The 23,353-nt window shown below is 41.4% G+C and overlaps 1 protein-coding gene and 1 pseudogene across 1 annotated transcript; both read right to left on the bottom strand.

Annotated features, from left to right (window-relative positions):
* Positions 1-9,600: 9,600 nt before the first annotated feature.
* Positions 9,601-12,115, bottom strand: LOC123346522 (annotated as a pseudogene).
* A 3,254-nt stretch (positions 12,116-15,369) lies between these two features.
* LOC123346816 (olfactory receptor 12-like) lies at positions 15,370-16,317 on the bottom strand. Its single transcript, XM_044984270.1, has one exon. The coding sequence runs from the start codon at positions 16,315-16,317 to the stop codon at positions 15,370-15,372; it is 948 nt and encodes a 315-aa protein (XP_044840205.1).
* Positions 16,318-23,353: the final 7,036 nt, after the last annotated feature.

Here is a 23,353-nt window from a genome sequence, read left to right as displayed (position 1 = left end):
GGATTCTGACCATGCCAAGTCATTACATGTAGAGTTGGTGAATAATGCACTTTTTTGGTTCACTGGCTGTTTACAAATTTGAAATTAATGTTCAGTTTCAGGTCAAACAGAAAATAACATTTAAAAAAAACATTTTGGTGATTGAAAAGTCCAAGAAGTTTTGACCTCGAAACAAACTGACACATTGGTAATGTCAAAGCAAAGTGTTTCATTCTGTATCAACCTGAGAAATTTTGTTTAGACTTTCAGGCATTTTGCCAAAAGCAAATGAAAATATTTCCAAAACCACAGAAGGCAAACAGCATGGTGGTAGTGGTAGGGTGCTCCCTCATAAGCCTTACCCAGTGGCAGCATGGCAATCATAAAAAATGTAAGACACCTGGATTCATTCCCCCTCAATGCCCATCTAATGAGAATAAAGGAATTGAATGAGGGTCTCCCCCATTATAGGAAAACACCCTGACACTGGGCTATGGGATAGTCTGGGCTGAGTACTTCTCTGTCTCGCCTATTGAAGCTGTTCAATATTTTTTTATAAATAATTAAACTTCTAATAGAGCAGGAACATGACCTTGTGTCCCCCATCTCAGGTGACCACATCACCAACCAAGCGGTAGAGCAATACTCACTATCACCCAGGCGAAGACTAGATATTGCCATTCATATTGGCAATTCACAGTCATTCATGATGACAGTGGATAGTCACTGGGAAGGGAAAAAGAGTGAGGTGTCCTTATAGCACTCTGCCCAACTTTAACACTGGGCATCCTCTTATCCTTCAACCTCTCCCTTCCGTGAGCCCTGTACAACCACTCCTTTTCAGATGCTGCTTTCAGTGACCCTGTGCAACCCTGTACCCATCACATGCTGCTCTCAAGGATGCCAGGGCAGCCCCACCCTCATCACTCTCTGTCCCTACTCACCTCTGTTGAATACCATTAGGGAGACCAGATGTCCTGATTTTATAGGGATGGTCCCGATTTTGGGGTCTTTTTCTTGTATAGGCTCTTATTACCTCCCCACCCCAGTCCCGATTTTTCACATTCGCTATCTGGTCACCCTAAATACCAGTCTTTATATTTTTTTATATTCCCATAGACTTCATCCATTATATCTAGGTGTAACTGATCTGAAATTCATGATTTTTTTAAAGATATTACTGTCAGAACTAGCTTGTCACTATTTTCTCAGAGCAGTGTTGGTTCAGGAGATCTTCAATAGGCAGTGCTTAATTTGTAATGAAAGAGGTGCCGGGACTCAAGCAATTTTTTTACATTCATAACTGATACAGCAATCCCAGAGGTGCCGGGGCTATGAATTGACAAGCATAGAGTGCTGGGGCTCAGCCCTGGCAAGCCCTGGCACAAATTAAGCACGCTTACAGGACTATAGATAGTTATCATTCACTTTTGGATCTGAAAACTGAATTCTGATACACAGGGAGTGAAGATCTGTTCAGGAAGTACAGTGTGGATGTATCACAGTGTGGAGCTGGTGGTCAATGATCACGATTGTGATGATGATGAAATTTCCCACCAAGCGCTCACATAGACTATGAAAAAAAACATAAAGTAATCACTGCAGCTCAGGATTTTGGGTGAGGCCCCAGAGAACATATTCTGTCACTGGGATGGTGAGGTTCTTCTCCATTTATTAGCTTCAAAATGTGCCTGCAGAGGGAAGAGTGATGATAATAATTGTGATGTAATCCTGGTGCATTACTGATATTAAATTAATATTAAACTCCACCTTTAAAAATATATGTTTGGGAATTACCTTTATTTGCTAAATTCCAAACAGTGTCCTCAGCCCCAATTGTGCATAACTCTTCTTCAGTGAAACTTATGAGCTCCACCAGTGATTGTTTCCAGTTCTGGGGTCCTTGGGAGTGGACTACTCACCCAAACAAGCCCTCAGCCAACCATTGTCACCATTAACTGTCCTGCAGCCCTGATGGTGAAGACCTCCCATGGTCCACAGATTCCTGATGGGGACCTAGAAGTTCAGGGTTGGGAAGAATGTGGATGTGGAGAGAGCATGCTTAGTGGAGATTCTCAGAGCCCAAGGCTTCTCAACGTAGAGGTCAAAGATGCTAAATGGAAGGGAGATCCCACCTAGATTCCCACTAGATTGGAGGGGAGATGGAATGGAAAATTTAAGAACCACCAATTTTGAGGCTTCAGATGCCCAATTCATGGCTTGATTATCAGAGGTACTGAGCACCTGTAACCCGCTTTAACACAGTGATGGCCTTTGACCCCTTTGGCATTTTCTCGGGGCTACAGAAAGAGAAGGAATTTAGTCTGATTGACTTCAGCAGGAATAGCATGTGCTCAATATCTCTGAAAAATTAAGTTGCAGTATTTCGGTTCCAATGGATTCTGGTGCTGAACTTTAAACATTCGCATTGGAAAATCCACCCATAAAGGTTTCCAGACATGCATCTGAAGTGAAATATGCAAAAGCTGCCTTTGAAAATTTTTTTTTTTTTTTTTTTATGGATGCGTGAACTCCCAATTAGCTTTTTTGAAAATCATCTAGAGCTGATGGAAAAGAGTCATTTTTTAAAACAAAACACACCAATAAAATATTTGTTTTGTTTTTGTTTTAAAAAATGGTTTATTTTCTAAAGCATAAGGAAAAATAAAAACTTTGGATTTCACTGCTATTCAAATCCAATTTGTCATTTCAATTTTAAACCACTTATTTTTCAGAATATCAAAGTTCTAATTGCAATTTTCACTTTGTTTCCTTTTTCTGGGATCAGCAACTATGAAACTCTTTTTTTATTTTATTAATACTTACCTCTTTTTAGAGCTTTTCCTCCATCTCAAAGCACCTTACAGCAGATGGACACTTTCATTTTCCATATCCCAGTTTTTACAGATGCGAGAAAACTGAAGGAGAAAGAGGAGAAAGGCGAGTTGTCCAATTAACTGGCAGACATCTAGCAGAGCCAGGACTAGGAAAAAAAAGACAACTTTTCTGAGTTCCACCCCCAGTGCACTCTCTACTTGGCTATGCCACTTTCTAATCTCACCATGACCCAGTTGTCTCCCTCTTTTTTTCTTTTACCTCTTTTTCTCCAAAGTTAAAAATGAAAGGAAAATAAAAATGTCTGAGAAAGTGGTTTTTTTATAATGTGGCTGGGAGTTGGGAAACACTTTTGCTTACTTTTCTTTCACTTCAAAAAGTAAGAAAATGAAATCGTCCAGTTCAAAGTTTCTGGTATAAAAAATGGAATAAGAGATTGTTCCTCCCCAGCATTTGGCGTTTTGAAGAAAGAACTCAATTTCGGCAGGATATTTTGTTTTTCCTGCAAAGGCAATGTTAACCAGCACGAAAAATCTCAATCCTTAAAGGACAGTGCTCTGTTACTATGGGGAGAGATGGGAGGATGACTTTGCGGGTAAATCACTGGCTTTAGCTCTCTGGGTATTTGGGGTTCAATTTCTACCTCGCTGATGGACAACTTCTTGGGACCCTCCACTAACTCACATACGGTCCTTGGAGATTTTCAGAGTAGAATAAGGCAAGGTGAGGGTTGGAATTAGGTGCAGAGAATTCTCACTCAGGTTTCATCTACAGAATAGGGTCATTTCCCTGGTCTTTTTCCAGTTTTCAATTTCCTTGGCTCCAGTCTGCTCTAGAGTTAACATCTTTACAGAATCAGAGCAGCATAGCGCTGCTGGTCTAAGGAAAAGCCTTGTCAGACAGGGCTAGTCTTACAAAATATCTTTGGATAGTTTTAGAAGTAAATGCTCTATGGGCTTTGTGTTCTCCTCCTAACTCACTTAGACTCTTCTAAGAACCCAAGCCAATAATTAGAAAAAACTGCCCACCTACCTTTTTATACCCTAACAGTAGTATAAATCTCATGGACTCCTGGGTTCCTCTTCCTTGACACTGTGAAGATAATTAAATCTGATCAAAGGGTTAGATACTGTAGGGAAAATTAGTCTGGATTTCTTGGGTTTAGGGCCAGTTTCCAGAAAGTTGAGTTGATGGGGAGATGAAAATACTGATGACTTTTCAGATGATCTCTGACTGAATGGTCAAATTCAAATTTGGTCTCATTTTGGACTTCAGCAGCCAACTCAGGGTTCCCAAATTTCAACATTCCAGCTGAATAAAAAGGAACATGGTAATTTATTGTGTGGAACCTGATATTAATAACATCTCAGTTGGAATATTCTATTTCCTTAATTTTACTGAATTAGATTCAGTATCAAACTCTGATAATATCCCTTATTTGTGCTTTGAATATAATAGAATAGACCCACCTCTACTAGTTTATAATAGAACAGAATAGACATAAATGTACTAGTTTAGAATAGAATAAGATTAGAATAGAAAGTATCAGACGGGGTAGTCGTGTTTAGTGGTTCTGGATCTGTAAAAAGCAGCAAAGAATCCTGTGGCTACCTTTATAGACTATACGGACGTTTTGCAGCATGAGATTTCAACAGCTTCCACCCCTCCATCAACCTCAGCCTGGACCAATTCTAACACGGTGAGGTCCAACTTCCTAGGGACACTACGGTTGCAAATAATTGATGGTCATCATTAACACCACCCTATACCGAAAACCTACCGGAGCCGCTATGCCTACCTTCATGCCTCCAGGGGGGGCTTACCAATCCCCGGGGGGCCACACCACATGAAGAAAAGCCATTCTCTACAGCCAAGCACTGAGGTACAACCGCATCTGCTCTAACCAAACAGGTACAGAGACCAAACACCTACAAAGAATCTCCTCCAAGCATTTCTCAAAATCTACAGTACCCGCACGAGGGAAATAAGGAGATAGATCAACAGAGCCAGGACGTGTACCCAGAGAAAGCCTCTCTACTGCAAGACAAACAAGAAAAGAAACCAACAGGGACTCCACTGGCCATCACATACAGTCCCCAGGCTAAAACCCCTCCAGCGCATCATCAGGGAATCTACAACCTCATCCTGGACAATGATCCCACACTGTTCACAGGCCTTGGGTGTGGCAAACCCAGTTCCTCGCCCACTGACAACCTGCCAAACCTGAAGCATATTTCTCACCAGTAACTGCACAAACCGCCCCCCACCATTTTTTTTTCAGTAAATCTAGCTCAGGGAAACCAATCCATGCAACAAACCTCGATGCCAACTCTGCCCACATATCTACACCAGCGACACCATCACAGGACCTAACCAGATCAGACACACCATCACCAGTTCATTCACCTGTACGTCCACCAATGTAATATATGCCATCGTATGCCAGCAATGCCCCTCTGCTATGTACATCGGCCAAACTGGACAGTCTCTAAGGAAAAGGATAAATGGACACAAATCAGATATTAGGAATGGCAATATACGAAAACCTGTAGGAGAACATTTCAACCTCCCTGGCCACACAATAGCAGGATCTTAAGGTGGCCATCCTGCAGCAAAAAAACTTCAGGACCAGACTTCAAAGAGAAACTGCTGAGCTCCAGTTCATCTGCAAATTTGACACCATCAGCTCAGGATAAAACAAAGACTGTGAAATGGCTTGCCAACTATAGAACTAGTTTCTCCTCCCTTGGCTTTCACTCAACTGCTGGAACAGGGCCTCATCCTCCCTGATTGAACTAACCTCGTTATCTGTAGCTTGCATCTTGCTCGCATATATAAACCTGCCCCTGGAAATTTCCACTACTTGCATCCGAAGAAGTGGGTATTCACCCACGAAAGCTCATGCTGAAAAACGTCTATAAGGTGCCACAGGATTCTTTGCTGCTTTTATAGAATAGAAAAGATTTCTAACCTGGAAGGTTGTGGGCAGGCCAATTCCAGGAAAGGTCCCTTCACTTTAGAATTGTTTTGCAACAGAATCTAAATTGGTTGATGTCTTGGGCTTTACACCAGCTATACTGTTTTCTCCAAGGTTCTCTATGTATTTATCTATGTAGGTGCTAACTATATGGTCTCCATCACTACAGCAGATAAACATGGAATTTCAAAAGCACTTAACAGGCTCAATGGGTATTGATCAATGGCTACAGGCCAGTCAGCCTCACCTCAGTCCCCTGGAAAAATCATGGAGGGAGCAGTCCTCAAGGAATCAATCCTGAAGCACTTAGAGGAGAGAAAAGTGATCAGGAACAGTCAGCATGGATTCACCAAGGGCAAGTCATGCCTCACTAACCTAATTTGCCTTCTGTGATGAGATAAACTGGCTCTGTGGATGAGGGGAAAGCAGTGGATGTGTTATTCTTTGACTTTAGCAAAGCTTTTGATACAGTGTCCCACAGTATTCTTGCCAGCAAGTTAAAGTAGTATGGGCTGGATGAATGGACTATAAGGTGGACAGAAACTGTCTAGATCGTCGGGCTAAACAAGTAGTGATACAGTGGCTCCATGTCCTAGTTGGCAGATTGGTATCAAGTGGAGTGCCCCAAAGGTCAGTCCAAGGGCCGGTTTTGTTCAATATCTTCATTAAAAATCTGGAGAATGGCGTGGACTGCACCCTCAGCAATGTTTGCAGATAACACTAAACTGGGAGGAGTGGTAGATATGCTGGAGGGTAGGGATAGCATACAGAGGGACCTAGACAAATTGGAGGATTGGGCCAAAAGAAATCTGATGAGGTTCAACAAGGAAAAGTGCAGAGTCCTTCATTTAGGATGGAAGAATCCCAAGCACTGCTACAGACTAGGGACTGAATGGCTCGGCAGGAGTTCTGCAGAAAAGGACCTAGGGGTTACAGTGGATGAGAAGCTGGATATGAGTCAACAGTGTGCCCTTGTTTGCCAAGAAGGCAAATGGCATTTTGGGCTGTATAAGTAGGGACATTACCAGCAGATGGAGGAATGTGATCATTCTCCTCTATTCAACATTGGTGATGCCTCATCTGGAGTACTGTGTCCAGTTTTGGGCCTCACACTACAAGAAGGATGTGGAAAAATTGGAGAAAGTCCAGCGGAGGACAACAAAAAATGATTAGGGGGCTGGAGCACATGACTTATGAGGAGAGGCTGAGGGAAATGGGATTATTTGGTCTGCAGAAGAGAAGATTGAGGGAGGATTTGATAGCTGCTTTCAACTACCTGTTCTCTGTGCTAGCAGATGACAGAACAAGGAGTGATGGACTCAAGTTGCAGTGGGGGAGGGTTAGGTTGGATATTAGGAAAAAACTTTTTCATTAGGAGGGTGGTGAAGCACTGGAATGGGTTACCTAGGGAGGTGGTGGAATCTCCTTCCTCGGAGGTTTTTAAGGTCAGGCTTGACAAAGCCCTGGCTGGGATGATTTAGTTGGGGATTGGTCCGGCTTTGAGCAGGGGGTTGGACTTGATGACCTCCTGAGGTCCCTTCCACCCCTGATATTCTATGATTCTATGATTCTAAGATTTTAGGAGCAAAAGTCCCACTGAAAATCAATGATACACCTGGACTGCAGATCGGTTGAATAAGAAGAGGCCTTCCTTTGCTTAATTAATGTTCAAAATCAAACAACAATTTAACTCCTTAAAAGTTATAAATATAAGAACTGCGATAGTGGGTCAGACCAGTGGTTGATCTAGCCCAGTATCCTGTCCTTCAGCAGTGGCACATGCCAGATGCCCCAAAGGAAATGAACAGGACATGGCAATTATCAAATGATCCATTCCCTGTTGTCCACTCCCAGCATCTGGCAGTCCGTAGCTTAGAGACACCAAGAGCATGAGGTTGCATCCCTGACCATCTTAGCTAATAGCCATTGATGGAAATATCCTCTATGAATTTATCTAATTCTTTTTAACCTAGTTATAGACAAAATATTTCACAAAAATTTTAAACAACATTTGCATTTCAAAGGTTTCAAAAATAACGTATTCTTTTAAAAATAAATATTTGTGACATATTTGACTAAATTGATTAGCTTTTGATTTTTCAGTTTTGTTTTCTTTTGTTGGTTTTTTACTACTGTCTCCTTTTAATCTTTTTGTACTTTATAATCTTTTTCTAATGAGAAATGAAAGAGAGGAAGAGAAAAAGGCGAAGAATAATAAACCCAAAGAGTGAATTAATTATATTTTGATTTTATGCTTTTATTTTTATGCCTCAATTCTCAAGAACGTATTAGAAATATTTTCACTTTATTTTCTAATTTCAGTAAAAAGCCACCTTATTTTAAAATCCTCATGCCAGTAAAAAAATATTCATGATACATAATGTTTTCAACATATTTAAAAATGTTTTTGTCCCCTTCACACCCTGTCTCAGTGCTCCTTTGTAGCCCCGTCCTCCTCATTCTCTGCCCCCACTCAGCTCTGCTGAAAACCATTCCTTTATTATTATTTTTTTTACATTCCTGTTGTCTTCATTCCATTATATACAGGTGTACTTGATTTGAAATTCATTAACAGTTTTTTTTTAAGACGTTACTGCCAGAGGTAGTTGCTAGCTATTGTCTTAGAGCCACATTGGCTAGGAGATTTTACAGGAGTATACATAGTCATAATTCATTTTGGATCTGAAAAGCCAATTCTGATACACATGGAGGGTCCATCTTTTCAGGAAAGAGAGACCCTTTTTAACTATTTTTCACTACAGAACTTTCTTTAGTACATCACATTTGAAAATATAGAACTGCTTGGGAAAGGAAAAAAGCAAAATTTTCTTTGAAAAGTTAACACATCTATTTTTATTTGTTTTCCTCATATTGTAAAAATCTCATAACTGCTTCTTTCTTTCTTTCTTTCTTTCTTTCTTTCTTTCTTAGAAAAAAAGGAGGAAATGTAGAAAAATTTAAAACTAAATATATTTAGGAAAGAAAGTTGCTTTTTTCCTTGAAAATAAAAATCTAGAAAATATATGAAAACATTTTATAATGTTATTTATAGATTGCCAGTGAAAAGGACACTATAACAAATCCAAGAAAAAATGTTTCCCTCCTCTATTTATAACTGCACTTTTACATCATGATTAACACAAAAGGCCACGAAAGACGAATTTAGTTTAACCTGTGAAGTCATAGACAGAAATAGAAATATTATATAACAAAATTGAAACCAATTAATTATTAAAATAATATCTCAGTGTTATTAAAGCACTCTTATATGAAGTCACATGATAAATGTGGATAAATGGTATATATATAAAAGGAAGAAAGGAATAAGCCATAAAGCAAAAGATTGCGCCTATTCACCTGCTGAAATATTTTATAGTAATTTCCTCACCACAATCAGTACATTAGTTCTGATACACAATTTACTGAACAGATCTTTTTTCGGAGAAGGAACTGATTTTCATGAGTTCCTCATTAGTTGAAATCATTCTTAGAGGGATTTCAGCCAGCAATTCTCAGTGTCAAAAGCCCAACTGGTGGAAGCCAATTAGGAAGGATGCCCCCATTTCCTCCTGCTGGGAACTGACCCATTTACCCTCATGGAGCTATGTCTTATTTATACCCACTGCTTTTTTTACTTACATGGAGGTCCTTGCCCTCATTCTATAATGTGTTTGTGAGCACAGATTCTCTTGAGTGTGCAGTATTTGATCTCTTTTTACTCCGCACACTTTTCACATGCCACATATATCTGCTGTCTGATACAGTGCACAAATTAGATTTTTAACACAAATGTAAAATTGGAAGATCAATTATGTCTCTCTTTCCCTCCCCGAGAAGAGCATTCTCCTCATCAGTCTCCTGATGGCCTTCTTCATCTCGGCGTTTCTCAACGTGTAGATCATCAAGTTCAGCATCGGGGTGATTACGGTGTAAATGACAGATATCACCTTGTCTAGCATGAACTGCTTGAAGTGCCGAGCATAAATGAAGATGCTGGGTATGAATTGTAAACACACCACAGTAATCTGCAAAAAAAACAGGAGTTCTTGTGGCACCTTAAAGACTAACAAATTTATTTTAGCATGAGCTTTCGTGAGCTAAAGCTCACTTCTTCGGATGCATAGAATGGAACACACAGACAGGAGATATTTATACATACAGAGAACATGAAAAGGTGGAAGTATGCATACCAACAGGCAGAGTCTAATCAATTGAGATGAGCTATCGTTAGCAGGAGGAAAAAAAACTTTTTGAAGTGATAATTAAGATGGCCCATAGAAGGTGTGAGGAGAACAGTAATCTGGGTTCCCTTCCATGACATGTGTCCTGATCTTGACTAAGATGACAGTGTAGGAAATCAGCAGAATGATGAATATTATTATGAGCAGCACTCCAGCATTGAAGACCATCTGCCATTCAACCAAGTGAGTGTCGGTGCAGGCCAGTTTGATGACTTGCGGGATATCACAGTAGAAATTGTCCAGGACATTTGGACCACAGAACGGCAACTGGAGGAGTCCAAGCTGAACAGCAGAGTGAACCAATCCACCCAGCCATGCATTTAACTCTAACACCACACACACACCCCGGTTCATGATAGTCATGTATCTCAGTGGTTTATAGATGGCCACGTACCTATCGGCAGCCATCACCACAAGTAAAAAGACCATAGCACCAGCAATGAAGTGGAAGAAGAACATCTGGAGGATGCACTCATTGAATGAGATAGTTTTACTCTGGGTGAGGAGACCTGAGAGCAATTTTGGAGCATTTACTGATGATTCACTGACATCCAAGAAAGCCAAGTTGGCCAGCAGGAAGTACATGGAGGTGTGGAGCTGGTGGTCAGTGATCACAGTGGTGATGATGGTGAAGTTTCCCAGCCAAGTGTTCACATAGATGATGAAGAAAACCACAAAGAGGATTCGCTGCAGCTTAGGATTCTGAGTGAGACCCAAGAGGACAAATTCTGTTACTGGGGTGGTGAGATTCTTCTCCATTTATTACTTGCAAAATGTGCCTGCAGAAGGAACAATGATGATAATGATTATGATATAATCCCACTGCATTACTGATATCAAATGAATATTAACTCCATCTTAACAAAAAAGCCACTTGCTTGGTAATTCCCTTTGTTTACTAAATTCCACTCTCCCCTCAGGCCCGTTTGTGAGTAACTCTGTTTCAGCAGAATTTGTGAGCTCCACCAGTGGTCATCGCCAGTCCTGGGGTCCTTGGGAGTGAAGAGGAACAGTCTACACATTGAGACAAGCCCTCTGCTAACCACTGTCTCCATTCATCTTCCTGCAGCCCTGATGGGGCACACCTCTGACGTTCCACAGATTCCTGATGGGTCCTAGGGGTTCAGTGTAGGGAAGATTGTGGATCACAAGGAAAGTGCTTCTTCATGGGAGTCTCAGATGCAAAATTGGAGAGAGCTAGATCCTCACTAGATAGTCCCAAAAAAACACATCAATGAAATATTTGGTTTTTTGAAAAAAAAATGTGATTAAATAAGCAAAGAAATTGTATTTCCCTGACATTGAAATCAAAGTTTTCATTTCAATTTTAAACATGATTTTTTTTCCAAATTTCAAATTCTGCATGGAATTTTCATTTTGATTGCTTTTTTGGGAAACAAATAATATTTTTCAATTTTAATAATTCTTACCTCTTTTTAGTGTTTTTCATATGTAGATCTCAAAGCACTTTACAAAGGAGGTCACTTTCATTATCCCTGTTTTAGAATTGGGAAACGAGGCCCAGACAGGGGAAATGTCTGTTTGCTGTTCTCCTCACTCACTTATGGTCCTCTAAAAATAAAAACCAATATCCAAAGATCCACCTACCCACCTCCTCCCCCTGCAATTACAATGCATATCACTAATAGAATGTTGCAGATTTTTTGCGATGGAGTATTGTCATGATGAAAGGCTTTAATGGCACCATGTATGATCTATGGAGAATTGCAGACGTGGTTGTCGCTTTGGCAGTGCTAATCAGATGGCTGGAGCTCTATGTGTCCCACATTTTTCCCCTTTTGGTTTTCTGATTTCCCCTAAAATCAACAGGGCTCTGGCCACTGATGCCTAAAACATTCCCTGAAGATTTGGAATTGATCAGATGTGGCATTCCAAAGTTTTTGCATTACAGACAGACAGAGAAATGCTGTTGAGTTGAGTGTGAAACATTTCAGATCTTACCCAAATATCATGCTGTCAGCCAATCCTTAGGAAACTAATTAAAATTTATAAAGAAAAGAAGAGAGTTATAACTGGCCTAAGGTTTCATTCTTTATAGCTGAAACGGGCTGCCAAGTGTTTTGAGCAGAGCATGTGACTGGGGATCCTTCTCTGTTAAGCACACACTGACCCACCACTTTGAAGTTAACATTCCATTTCCTATGCATACACAGCTAATTTAGTTACACTCATTTCCATAAAACAATTTGCCGGTCCTAGGAGTAGTAGTACTTCCATGGGAGTAGTAGTCTCCCAGAGTGTTGGTCTCTGAAGATATCTGTAAATAAGAGGTGGTGGGAACAGATACAAACAATAAAAGGACACAGGTGCTGCACTTCAGTTGCTCTCTGACTGCATATGTGGAGGGGCTGGGAGAAGGCACCGCTACCGTCATATACCACCAAAATCCCCATTGAAGGTAAGTGGATTTTTGCTTCATTGAAATGTATAGAATGGGGCCCAAAATGTTTTCGTTTCATGGCCAGATCAAAAAACACATGTGTTTTCATAAGCTCCTGTCACTAAATTCATGGCCTCTTGCAAATGCAGAGGATGTGCCTTGTTCTTGTTTCATTAACAAAAGCTTTACAAAAGTACAACTACATTGACTTCAGTGGTGTTACTCTTGATTCACAGCAGAGCACAGGGAGACCTCCCTCTGGCCCAGTCTAAGACTAAGTTCCCTTTGTGGATCTAGCCTGCAGTGACCACAACCTGATACAGGTGTCACATTGTTGACCATTTTGCAGCAGTTACCATGGCATTTGAGATACTGCAAAAACAAGATCCTCTGCTGGTGTAATACAAGGTGGCTCTATGGAAGTCATTTGGGGCTCAAACCACGAAGGGACTTAGGTATTGCAATGTCTAACTTTTAGGCACTTTGTTCCTGATTTATCAAGGTATTTAGGTACCTAGGCCTTGATTCACCAAGGGATTTAGGTGTTGTGATGGTCAGAGTCATCTTTTAGTTGCCTTCAAAATCACTGGGATTCATGAAGCCTTAGTTTGGTGCTCAGGCTTCCCGTACAATAAATGCAGGGAGACAGGTGGCTGAGAATGGGATTCACAAAGTCCGCATGCTGCGTGGCTCCTTGCCTAAGCTAGCCAATGAGAGGTGCCAAGCAGTGGGTGGGTGTTAAGCCCCACCCCTTTCAGGGAGTTCTGCACCCACCTCAGCTGTGAGCCCTCACCTAGAGTTTGGCACCTAAGATGTTTCTTGCAAGCGGTGGGGAAGAATTCCCTCCCTCATTGCTCTTAGCCCAGTAGTGGTCCGTGTGCTCACCTAGGAAACCATGGGTTCAAATCCCCATTCTGCCTGAGGGGCAGAAGTGGGCTGAACAGGGCTCTGCCACCTCCCATGTAAGTCTCTAACCACTGGTCTATGGGATGTTCTCATGTGGGGCCCTCTCAATCTCTCCCATTCGTGTAGTCCCACTTCAAAAATAAATAATTAAAGCATCACTGTATGGGGGGACAGATCCAAAGTCTTCTACATTTGAGGTAAGGCCTCTAACCCCCATGATACAGAGTCATTCTCATGCAATCTCTCTCTCCTGCCCCCCAAGCGATATGATTCTTTCTATTCCTCCAAAGCTGAATGGCTTCAACAGGACAGACTGAGGGAGCTCCAAATCTGAAGACTTCATAGCTCAGTGGTTCAGTCCCTCATCTGAGAGGTATCAGATTCCTATTCAGCTTCCTTCTCCCCCTCAGGGTATGTGGGGCTAGAACTAAAGGTAAGCACTAGGCTAAGGTTATAAGGAAGGCCCAGCCCCTCTCCTGCTTTTTATTTGGATTTTTGAGCACATCCTACCAGATCAGGCCCTGCATGCTAGGTAGACAGAGGAACACCCACCTTCTCCCAGTCTGGAAATTTGTGCTGGGCTCTCAAGCAGATGATAGGGCTCCAGATCCCCAAGTGATGCTGCAGCGCACATGCCCAGAGGCAGAAACATAGACATCTAGGGAACATTTACACTGAGAATTTAGGCACTGCATGAGTTTAGGGGCCTTAAGGATTCAGCAGCTGAGCAGGGGTTTTATGACTACAAGGGGGTGGGCCTGGGAGGCCTCCCCTTCGGTCCAGTGGTTAGTGTAGCAAGCCAGGCTGTGGATGAATCCAGTTCAGTTTCCCCCTTCTGCCTGAAAAAAGGAAGGGTTTGCCCAATAGCATCTCTCTGTTGGATGCCCAGGCTGCTGCACAATAGACCCATTCCCACTCCCTTTGTTGCTCAGTGTATATTTAATTATTTCATACTAAGTGGAACAGCTTCTACGGGAGAGATAGAGACATTCATCTTACAATATCCCATAGCCCAGGGTTAGGGCACTCACCTAGGAGGCTAGAAATCCAAGTCCAAATACCAACCACACATCACACAGGGAGGGGAACTGAACTCAGGTTTTCTACATCCCAAATGAGTATTTCAACCCATGAGATAAAAGTGATAAGGGAGGCCTCACCTGCCCCTACCCCCATCATTTTGTGTCTGTATAAGTGTGCTCTGATACCACCTACCAGATCAATCCCCACAGGATAGGCAGGTGGTGCCACGCCTGCTCTGAGGACCCCATTGGGGCTTAGGGATCAGATAGGCACCAAGGTGGCCGTGCACATGCTGACTGGCAGAAACTAAAGAGCCTTGGGGACTTGAATGTTGGAAAGTCACGAATCTAGGGATTTTAAAGGCCGACAGGGTTAAGGAACAGGAGTTTTGTGGAGCTCAGTGGCGCTGAAATGTTGGATTTAGGCACCTACAGTAGCAGTTAGATGCCTAAATCCTTTTGTGGTGCACACTAATTTCAGCTCCCCCAGGATCTGGAGATGGGTCTTACCTATTCTACAGATATAGGAATGTAAAAATGTACACAAAGATTTGAAGTCTATGGAAATACTTTATTGTTTTTGACATGCTATATTGTCACTTGACAGAGAAATTGCCATGCAGCATCAGCCCTGTGGTTCTTCTAGTCCAGGCACCCTTCTCCAGGGGTAGCCAGTATCAGCTGCTTCAGAGAAAGGAAAATTATAGGCTAAACTGTGAGGGAAAATTCATCCTAGCACAGGCAGTCAGTGGTTGGCTCATGTCCTGAAGCATGAAGGTCTCAATAAATGATAAAGACATTTTAGAATTCTGTTAGTCTCCATGTCTGAATGATCTCCTGAGCCACCAACATGCACATGATTAGAGTGTTAACTAGAGAGAGAGGTGATAGTGACAGACAGAGAGAAAGACATAGACAGACAGATGAGTTGTACTAGATGTCCACCCACATGTCTCAAAAACTCATTGGTTCATAGCTGTGTTCTTTCTCTGTGTCGAAATGCAAGGTTCATTTTGTCAAGGATTTGTGGCCCATAGTCCTTCTCAAAGCTTCTTTAACTTCCTTGTTCCTAAGGCTGTAGATGAAGGGATTCAACATGGGGATGACAAAGGTGTAAAACACAGATACTGCTCTCCTTGGGTACAGAGCAGATAACCAAGTGGGCTGGACGTACATGAAAGCAGTGGTCCCATAAAATAAAGTAACAACCAATATGTGAGAGGTGCAGGTGGAGAAGGCTCTGTGCCTGCTCTCAGCAGAACGAATCCTGAGGACGGTGGAGATGATGTAGATGTAGGAGATGAGCACAATCAGGGCAGTGCTTGCTATGATGAGGCCACAAAAGGTAAACATCACAAGATTATTGATGTACGTGTCACTGCAGGAGAGACTGAACAAGGGAGGGCCATCACAGAAGAAATGATCGATCTCGTTACGCCCACAATAGTGCAGCGTAAAGGTGAAGCCTGTTTGCACCATGGCGTTCACACAGCCACAGATATATGACCCTACCACCATCTGAATGCAAACCCTCTTGGACATGGTGACGGGATACAGGAGCGGGTTGCAGATGGCAGTGTATCGATCATATGCCATCGCTGCCAGGAGGAACGCTTCGGTGGCGAGGAAGAGACAGAAGAGGAAGAATTGGGTGGCACATCCGTTATAGGAAATGATTTTGCTCCCTGATAGGAAGCTTGCCATGGCTTTGGGGGCGATGGTGGAGGTGAAGCAGAGGTCTAAGAGTGACAGGTTCATGAGGAAGAAGTACATGGGGGTGTGAAGGCGAGAGTTGACTGTAATGATGAGGACCAGGATGGTGTTTCCCAGCACGGTTACTGTGTAAATCACCAGAAACAAGACAGAGGGGATCATCTGGCATCCTGGACCGTTTCCAAACCCTAGCAGGATGAATTCCATGACTGCTGTGCGGTTCCACTCTCTCACTGGCGCCATGGCTGTTCAATCCTTTGGAAAAGGCATGAGATAAGGATTAAAGAAGAGGCAAATGAAGAAGATGCAATGACGGGCTTCATGAAAAGAGGGAGGATGGTCATGTGGAATAGACCCTGGTCTGAGACTCAGCGGATAAATGTTCTTTTTCCAGCTCTGCCACAGACTCCCTGTGAGGCCTTGGCCCAGTCACTTGGGCTGGGATTTCCAAAGCAGCCAAAGGGAATTGGGCACTCAACTCCATTACATTTCAATAGGATTTAGTCACCTAGGACCAGATTTTTGAAGATATTTCTGTGCCTAGTAGAATTTTCAAAAGCGCCAAGGAACCAAAATCTCATTGATTTCAATGAGTGTTAGACAACTCGATGCTTTTGTAAAATCTCACTAGGCTCCTAGATTCCTAGATTCCTAGATTCCAAGACCAGAAGGGGTCATTCTGATCAATACCTTTAATCCTAAATGCCCAAAATCCGTAAATTTTGTCCTAAATATCATTAAAAATAAGGGGTCTAACCATTAAGCTCTTGTGAAAACTCTCAGATTTGATATTTCTGCTCCTTAGTTCCCAGTCCTGAAAATGAAGATAACAGAGGATGTGTGATAATAAAATCATTAATATTTTGGAATTGCTCAAATGCTACCATGGCAAGGGATAAAAAAAAGTACCTTGTGAGTGATTTTCAAAATGAGACACCCAACTCCCTATTGACTTTTTATAATATTTGCATCCTTAATTCACAGTTCTATTTAAAATTTCATCATAGATTTGATGGCAAAGCTGCCTTTGACTTGACTGTAAGCAGATAAGGCCCTCGTTATCCAAGTTAAACAAATTCCTCATAAAATTTGAGTTGTTCTTTTGGAAGGCATCTTTTCTAGACTAGCAGCTAAATTAACCCGCTATTCCTTACAGATGTAATACAAAGCACATCTCTTCGGCCAAGTTGGACAATTGCAGACTCTATCCATTCATGTGTGATCCCATTGATTTATAAAAGCGTGGGAGAATGAGACTTTGACATCAATAATAGCATACAAGAAGATGGGATGACCTTGAAAACTAGAGTAATAGAAATGGGGATGAAATTTAATAGCATAAAGTGCAAAGTCATGCACTTACGGACTAACAACAGGATTTTTGCTATAAGCTGTGGACATATCAGTTGGAAGTGACAGATTAGGAGAAAGACCCGGGTGTACTTGTCAGTCACAGGATAACTATGACCCATCAATATGATGTGGCCATGAAAAAGGCTAATGCAATCCTAGGATGCATCAGGAGAAGTATTTCCAGGAGAGACAGGGAAGTGTAATTACCATTATACAAGGCACAGATGAGACCTCATCTGGAATACTGTGTGCAATTCTGGTCACTCATGTTTAAGAAAGATGAATTCAGACTGGAACAGGTACAGAGAAGGGCTACTAGGATGATCAGAAGAATGCAGAACCTTCCTTACAAGAGAAGATTTAAAAAGGGGAAGGGATAGCTCAGTGGTTTGAGCATTGGTTTTCTGAACCCAGGATTGAGTGTTCAATCCTTGAGGCGGCCACTTAGGAGTATAGGACAAAAATTGGTCCTGCTAGTGAAGGCAGGGGGCTGGACTCCATAACCTTTTGAGGTCCCCTCCAGTTCTAGGAGATTGGTATATCTCCAATTATTACCTTTAAGCTTGACTTGCTTAGCCTAACCAAATGAAGGCTGAGGAGAAATATGATTACTCTTTATAAATACATCAGGGGGATAAACATCATGGAGGGAGAGGAGGTCTTTAATGGCCAATATTGGCCTTAGAACAAATGGATATAAACTAACCATCAACAAGTTCAGGCATGAAATTAGATGAAGGTTTCTAACCATCAGAGGAGTGACGTTCTGGAACAGCCTTCCACAGGGAGTAGTGGGGACAAAAAACCTAACTTATGAAGGGGATTGTATGATGAGACTGCCTATGATGGCACGTGGCCCATATGCAACTGCTAGTAGCAAGTGTTCTCCAATAGCCAGAAATGGGACACTAAATGGGGAAGGCTCTAAGTTACTATGGAGAATTCTTTCCCAGGTGTCTGGCTGGTGCATTTCTCCACTTGCTCAAGGTCTAACTGATCTCCATATTTGGCATCAGGAAGGAATTTTCCCCTGGCCAGATTGGCAGACCGTGAGAGTTTTCGCCTTCTTCATGAGCATGAGGTGTGAATTAATAGCAGGGTTGAACTAGAGTAAATGGTGGATTCTCTATAACTTGAAGTCTTTAAATCATGATTTCAGGACTTCAGTAACTCAACTCAAGGTTACTGGTCTATTACAGGAGTGGGTAGGCAAGGTTCTGTGGACTGCGACGTGCAGGAGGTCAGACTAGATGATCACAATGTTTCCTTCTGGCCTTAAAATCTGTGAGTCTGGGTCGGCCTGCGTCCAGTATTATTCAATATTTTGATTAAAGACTTGGATAATAGAGTGGGGAGTATGCAGGAGGTTAGACTCGATGACCTTTGCGGTCCTTTTTAAACCTATGATTCTATGATTCAAAAGTGTTATAGGCAAAGAAGCAGGATTTGTTGCTTCTACACCATCCAAGAAAGATGTCTATCCAGCTTGGATAACATCAAACTGGATAGCCACCTATCTTGGAGTTCACAAGCACTTTGGAGGACCGGACTAGAAATCGAAAGGATCTTAACAAATTGGAGAAATGGTCTGAAATGAACAAACTGAAATTCAGTAAAGAAAACTGCAAAGTACTATACTTAGGAAGAAAAACATGAATTGTACAACTACAAAATGAGAAACAGTTGGCTAGGTGATGGTACTGATGGAAAGGATCTGGGAGTTATAGTGGATCACAAATTGAATATGAATCAACAATGTGATGCAGTTACGAAAAGGCTAATATCATTCTGGGGTGCATTAACAGGAGTGTCATATGTAAGACATGGGAGGTAATTATCCCACTCTACTTGACACTGGTGAGGCCTCAGCTGGACTACTGTGTCCAGTTCTGGGTGCCACACTTTAGGAAATTTGTGGACAAATTGGAGAGAGTCCAGATGAGAACAACAAAAACAATGAGAGATTTAGAAAATCTGACCTTTGAGGAAAGGTTAAAAAAAAACTAGGCACGTTTAGTCTTGAGAAAAGAAGACTGAGGGGGCACCTGATGAGAGTCTTCAATTATGTTAAGGACTGCTATAAAGAGAATTGTGAGCGATTGTTCTCCATGTTCACTGAAGGTAGGACAAGAAGTAAAGTGTTCAATCCGCAGCAAAGGAGACTTAGAAAAAATTTCCTGATATCTAAACTAACTGTAAAGGTAGCTGAGCTCTGGAATAGGCTTCCAGGGGAGGCTGTGGAATTCCTGTCATTGGAAGTTTTTTTAAAAAAGTTGGTCAAAGTTGTAACGGAATTCACAAACTGTCACTATAGAAGTGATAGGTAATAATTGGAGATATACCACTCTTTTAGAACTGGAAGGGACCTTGAAAAGTCATTGAGTCCAGTCCCCTACCTTCACTAGCAGGACCAGTTTTTGCCCCAGATCCCTAAGTAGCCTCCTCAAGGATTGAATTTACAACCCTGGGTTGAGCAGGCCAATGCTCAAACCACTGAGCTATCCCCCCTTCTCTTCTGTCAGATGAAAGACAGCTGAGATCTCATGACTGGAATCTAAGGCAACACCTGAAGATGTTCAGGGAATCCTCTAAAGATGCAGAGATGTCTGTGTTTCTCTGATTCCAGTGAAGTGTTAATTCTGCCTCATGTTAGATTATTGAAGTTGGGATTTTCAGTGATATGCATCTCCTATTTAACTAACTGAATTAGCAATTATCAGACTCTGCTGAGTACTGCAGGTTAATTTTTGGAGGGAAATCTTTCAATGGTCTTCTTGAATTCTCTCATTCCTCCATTTCAGCACTATCCTAAGCCCTCCCAGCCCAGCCTGCTTTTCCACTCCTGAAAGAGGTTTGTTGTATTAATGCATTCACTGTTGTGAGAGCAGTAGATAGCCATTTGAGGTGACCTATCTCTGAATCAAGAGGTTAATTACCTTTGTATATTGCATGGTAGAGACGAACTGTCCACTTTTGGTGTGCACACTTCTAAAAGGACATTGAGAAAATGAAAAGGGTGCAGAGAAGAGATACAGAAATGAGTTGAGCTTTTACAATGAACTAACAAAGGAGATCAATCTATTTAAATTATTCAAGAGATGGTTTAGACATGATTTGATCATGGTCTATAAATGCCTGATAGTAGAAGATATTAGCTTTTTTAGACACATCACCACAATTGGAGCTCATGAACATACAGTTGCCCTCAATGTATGTACAAAAATTGAAGTCGGTGCAGAAAATAACCACAAATTATTTGAGTGGCGGAGAAAATACCTTACAGTGAGAGAATTAAAGAGCTCAATCAGCTTAGCGTCTCAAAACAGAGATCAGGAGATGATCATAGAAGCATTGAAATGTAGGGCTGGAAGGGACCTCAAAAGGTCATTTAGTCCATTCCCCTGCACAGAGAAAGGACCAAGTATATGTAGACCATATACCTGAGAGGTATTTGCCTAACCTGTTCTTCAAAAAACCTCCAATGACAGAGATTCCACAACCTCCCTTCAAAGCCTATTCGAGTGCTTAACTAGCCTTATAGTTAGAATTTTTTCCTAATATCTAACCTAAATCTCCCTTACTGCAGATTAAGCCCATTTCTTCTTTTCCTGTCCTCAATGGACATGGAGAACAATTGATCTCTGTCTCCTTTATAATAGCCCTTAATATATTTGAAGATGGTTATCAGGTCCCCCACCCTCAGGCTTCTTTTCTCAAGATTGAACATGCCTGGGTTTTTTAACCTTTCCTCATAGGCCAGGTTTTCTAAACCTTTGATCAATTTTGTGGTCTCTTCTGTACTCTCTCCAATTTGTCCACATCTTTCTTAAAGTGTTGCACCCGGAACTGACCTAGTACTTCATCTGAGTCCTCAACAATGCCTGGTAGAGTGGGACATTTATCTCTTGTGTCTTACATACAACATTCCTGTCAATACACCCCAGAATGATATTAACCTTTTTCACAGCTGTATCTCATTATTGGCTCATATTCAATTTGTGATCCAATATAACCCCCAGATCCTTTTCAGCAGTACTACCACCTAGCCAGTTGCTTCCCATTTTGTAATTGTGCAATTGATTTTTTTCCTCTGAAGTATAGTACTTTGTACTTTTCTTTACTGAATAATACCAAACCCAGGACAGACCTCTTCAGGATCCCACTAAATATGTTCCCCCATTTTGACAGCAAACCACTGATAGCTACTCTTTGAGTACAGTCTTTCAGTATTGTACCCAACTTATAGTAATTTCATCTAGACCTCATTTCCATAGTATGCTTAAGACAATGGAAAATTCAAGAAATATAATTTCTACAGATTTGCCGCTATCCACTAGGTCAATGATCCTGTCAAAGAAGGAAATGAGTTTGAATTGGCATGATTTGTTCTTCACAAATCCATGTTGGCAATAACTTGTTACCCTGTTATCCTACAGCTGCTTACACATTGATTGTTTAATAATTTGTTCCAGTAGCTTTCCAGGTACCAAAGTTCTGACTGATCTAAAATTCCCTGGGTCCTCTTTCATCCTCTTTTTTTGAAAGACAGGAACTATGCGTTCCCTTCTCCAGTCCTCTGGGACCTCAACCATCCTCCATGAGTTCTCAAAGATAATCACTAATGGTTCTAAGAGTGCTTCATTTAGTTCCTTAAGTACCCTAGGATGAATTTCATCAGGCCCTGTTGAGATGAATACATTTAACTTATCTAAATATTCTTTGACCTGTTCTTTCCTTATTTTGGCTTGTGTTCCTTCCCCCTTGCAGTTAGTATGAATTGTGTTAAACATCTGGTCACCATGAAGCTTTTTAGTGAAGACTGAAGCAAAATGGCTGTTAAATACCTCAGCCTTCTTAATATTATCAGTTATTGGCTCTCCTTTCCTATTAAGTAGAGGACCTACGCTTTCCTTGGTCCTTCTCTTACTCCTAACATAGTATTAGAGAACCTCTTCTTAGTGCCTTTTATGTCCCTTACTAGGTGTAACACATTTTGTGCCTTAGCCTTTCTGATTTTGTCCCTCATACTTGTGCTGTCCTTTTGTACTCATCCTTAGCAATCTATGTTTCCACTTTTTTTTTATTCCTTTTTCATTTTCACAACGTTAAAAACTCCTGATGGAGCCACATTGGCCTCTGACTATTCTTCCCACCTTTCTTCCACATCGGGATAGTTTGCTGTAGCACCTTTAAGACTGTATCTTTGAGAAACTGCCAACTCTCATGAACTCCTTTTTCCCTTACATTTTCCTCTCATGGGACCTTACCTACCCATTTCTTTGAGTTTTGAAGTACATGCCCTTATTCTGCTGCTCTCACTCCTTCCTTTCCTTCAAATTATTAAATTTATCATTTCATGATCACTTTCACTCAAATTACCTTCAGCCTTCAGATTCTCAACCAATTCCTTCTTGTTAGTCCTAATCAAGTCTGAAATGGCTTTTCCCCTGGTTACTTCCTCTACCTTTTGAAACGGTCCCCCAAACATTCCAAGAACATGTTGACTATTTTGTGTTTTGTCATGTTACTTTTCCAAAGGATGTCTTGGTAGTTAAAGTCTCCCATTATTATCAGGTCTTATGTTTTGGATATTTTTGTTATTTGTTCTAGAGAGTCCACATCCATCTCCTTTTCCTGATTTCATGATCTATAGCAGACCCCTACCATGACATCACCCCTGTATTTTCACCCTTTTATCTTCACCCAGGGACTTTCAACTGATCTGCCTCTCACCTTCTTCTGGACAGCAGAACAAATCTATGAATCTACAAATCTGTGTGGTCTCCTTAAAGCATAACATTATTTAACTTAGTTCTGATTTTAAAATCTGATAAATTACTTGTGTAGGAGATTCAACCAGACACACTGAAACACATTCACACACATACTGCTTCCGCCCAATACTTTGCTGTTACAAAATGCTTAT

Source organism: Mauremys mutica, chromosome 12 (genome assembly GCF_020497125.1).
Source record: "Mauremys mutica isolate MM-2020 ecotype Southern chromosome 12, ASM2049712v1, whole genome shotgun sequence".
In the NCBI taxonomy this organism is placed as follows: Eukaryota; Metazoa; Chordata; order Testudines; family Geoemydidae; genus Mauremys; species Mauremys mutica.
The sequence above is the reverse complement of the archived record's forward strand: the minus strand, read 5'-3'. Positions and strand labels throughout refer to the sequence as shown.

What these genes read in the sequence shown, in the direction of transcription:
- LOC123346816 (XM_044984270.1), bottom strand. Translation starts at nt 16,317, where the DNA reads ATGGCGCCAGTGAGAGAGTGGAACCGCACAGCAGTCATGGAATTCATC.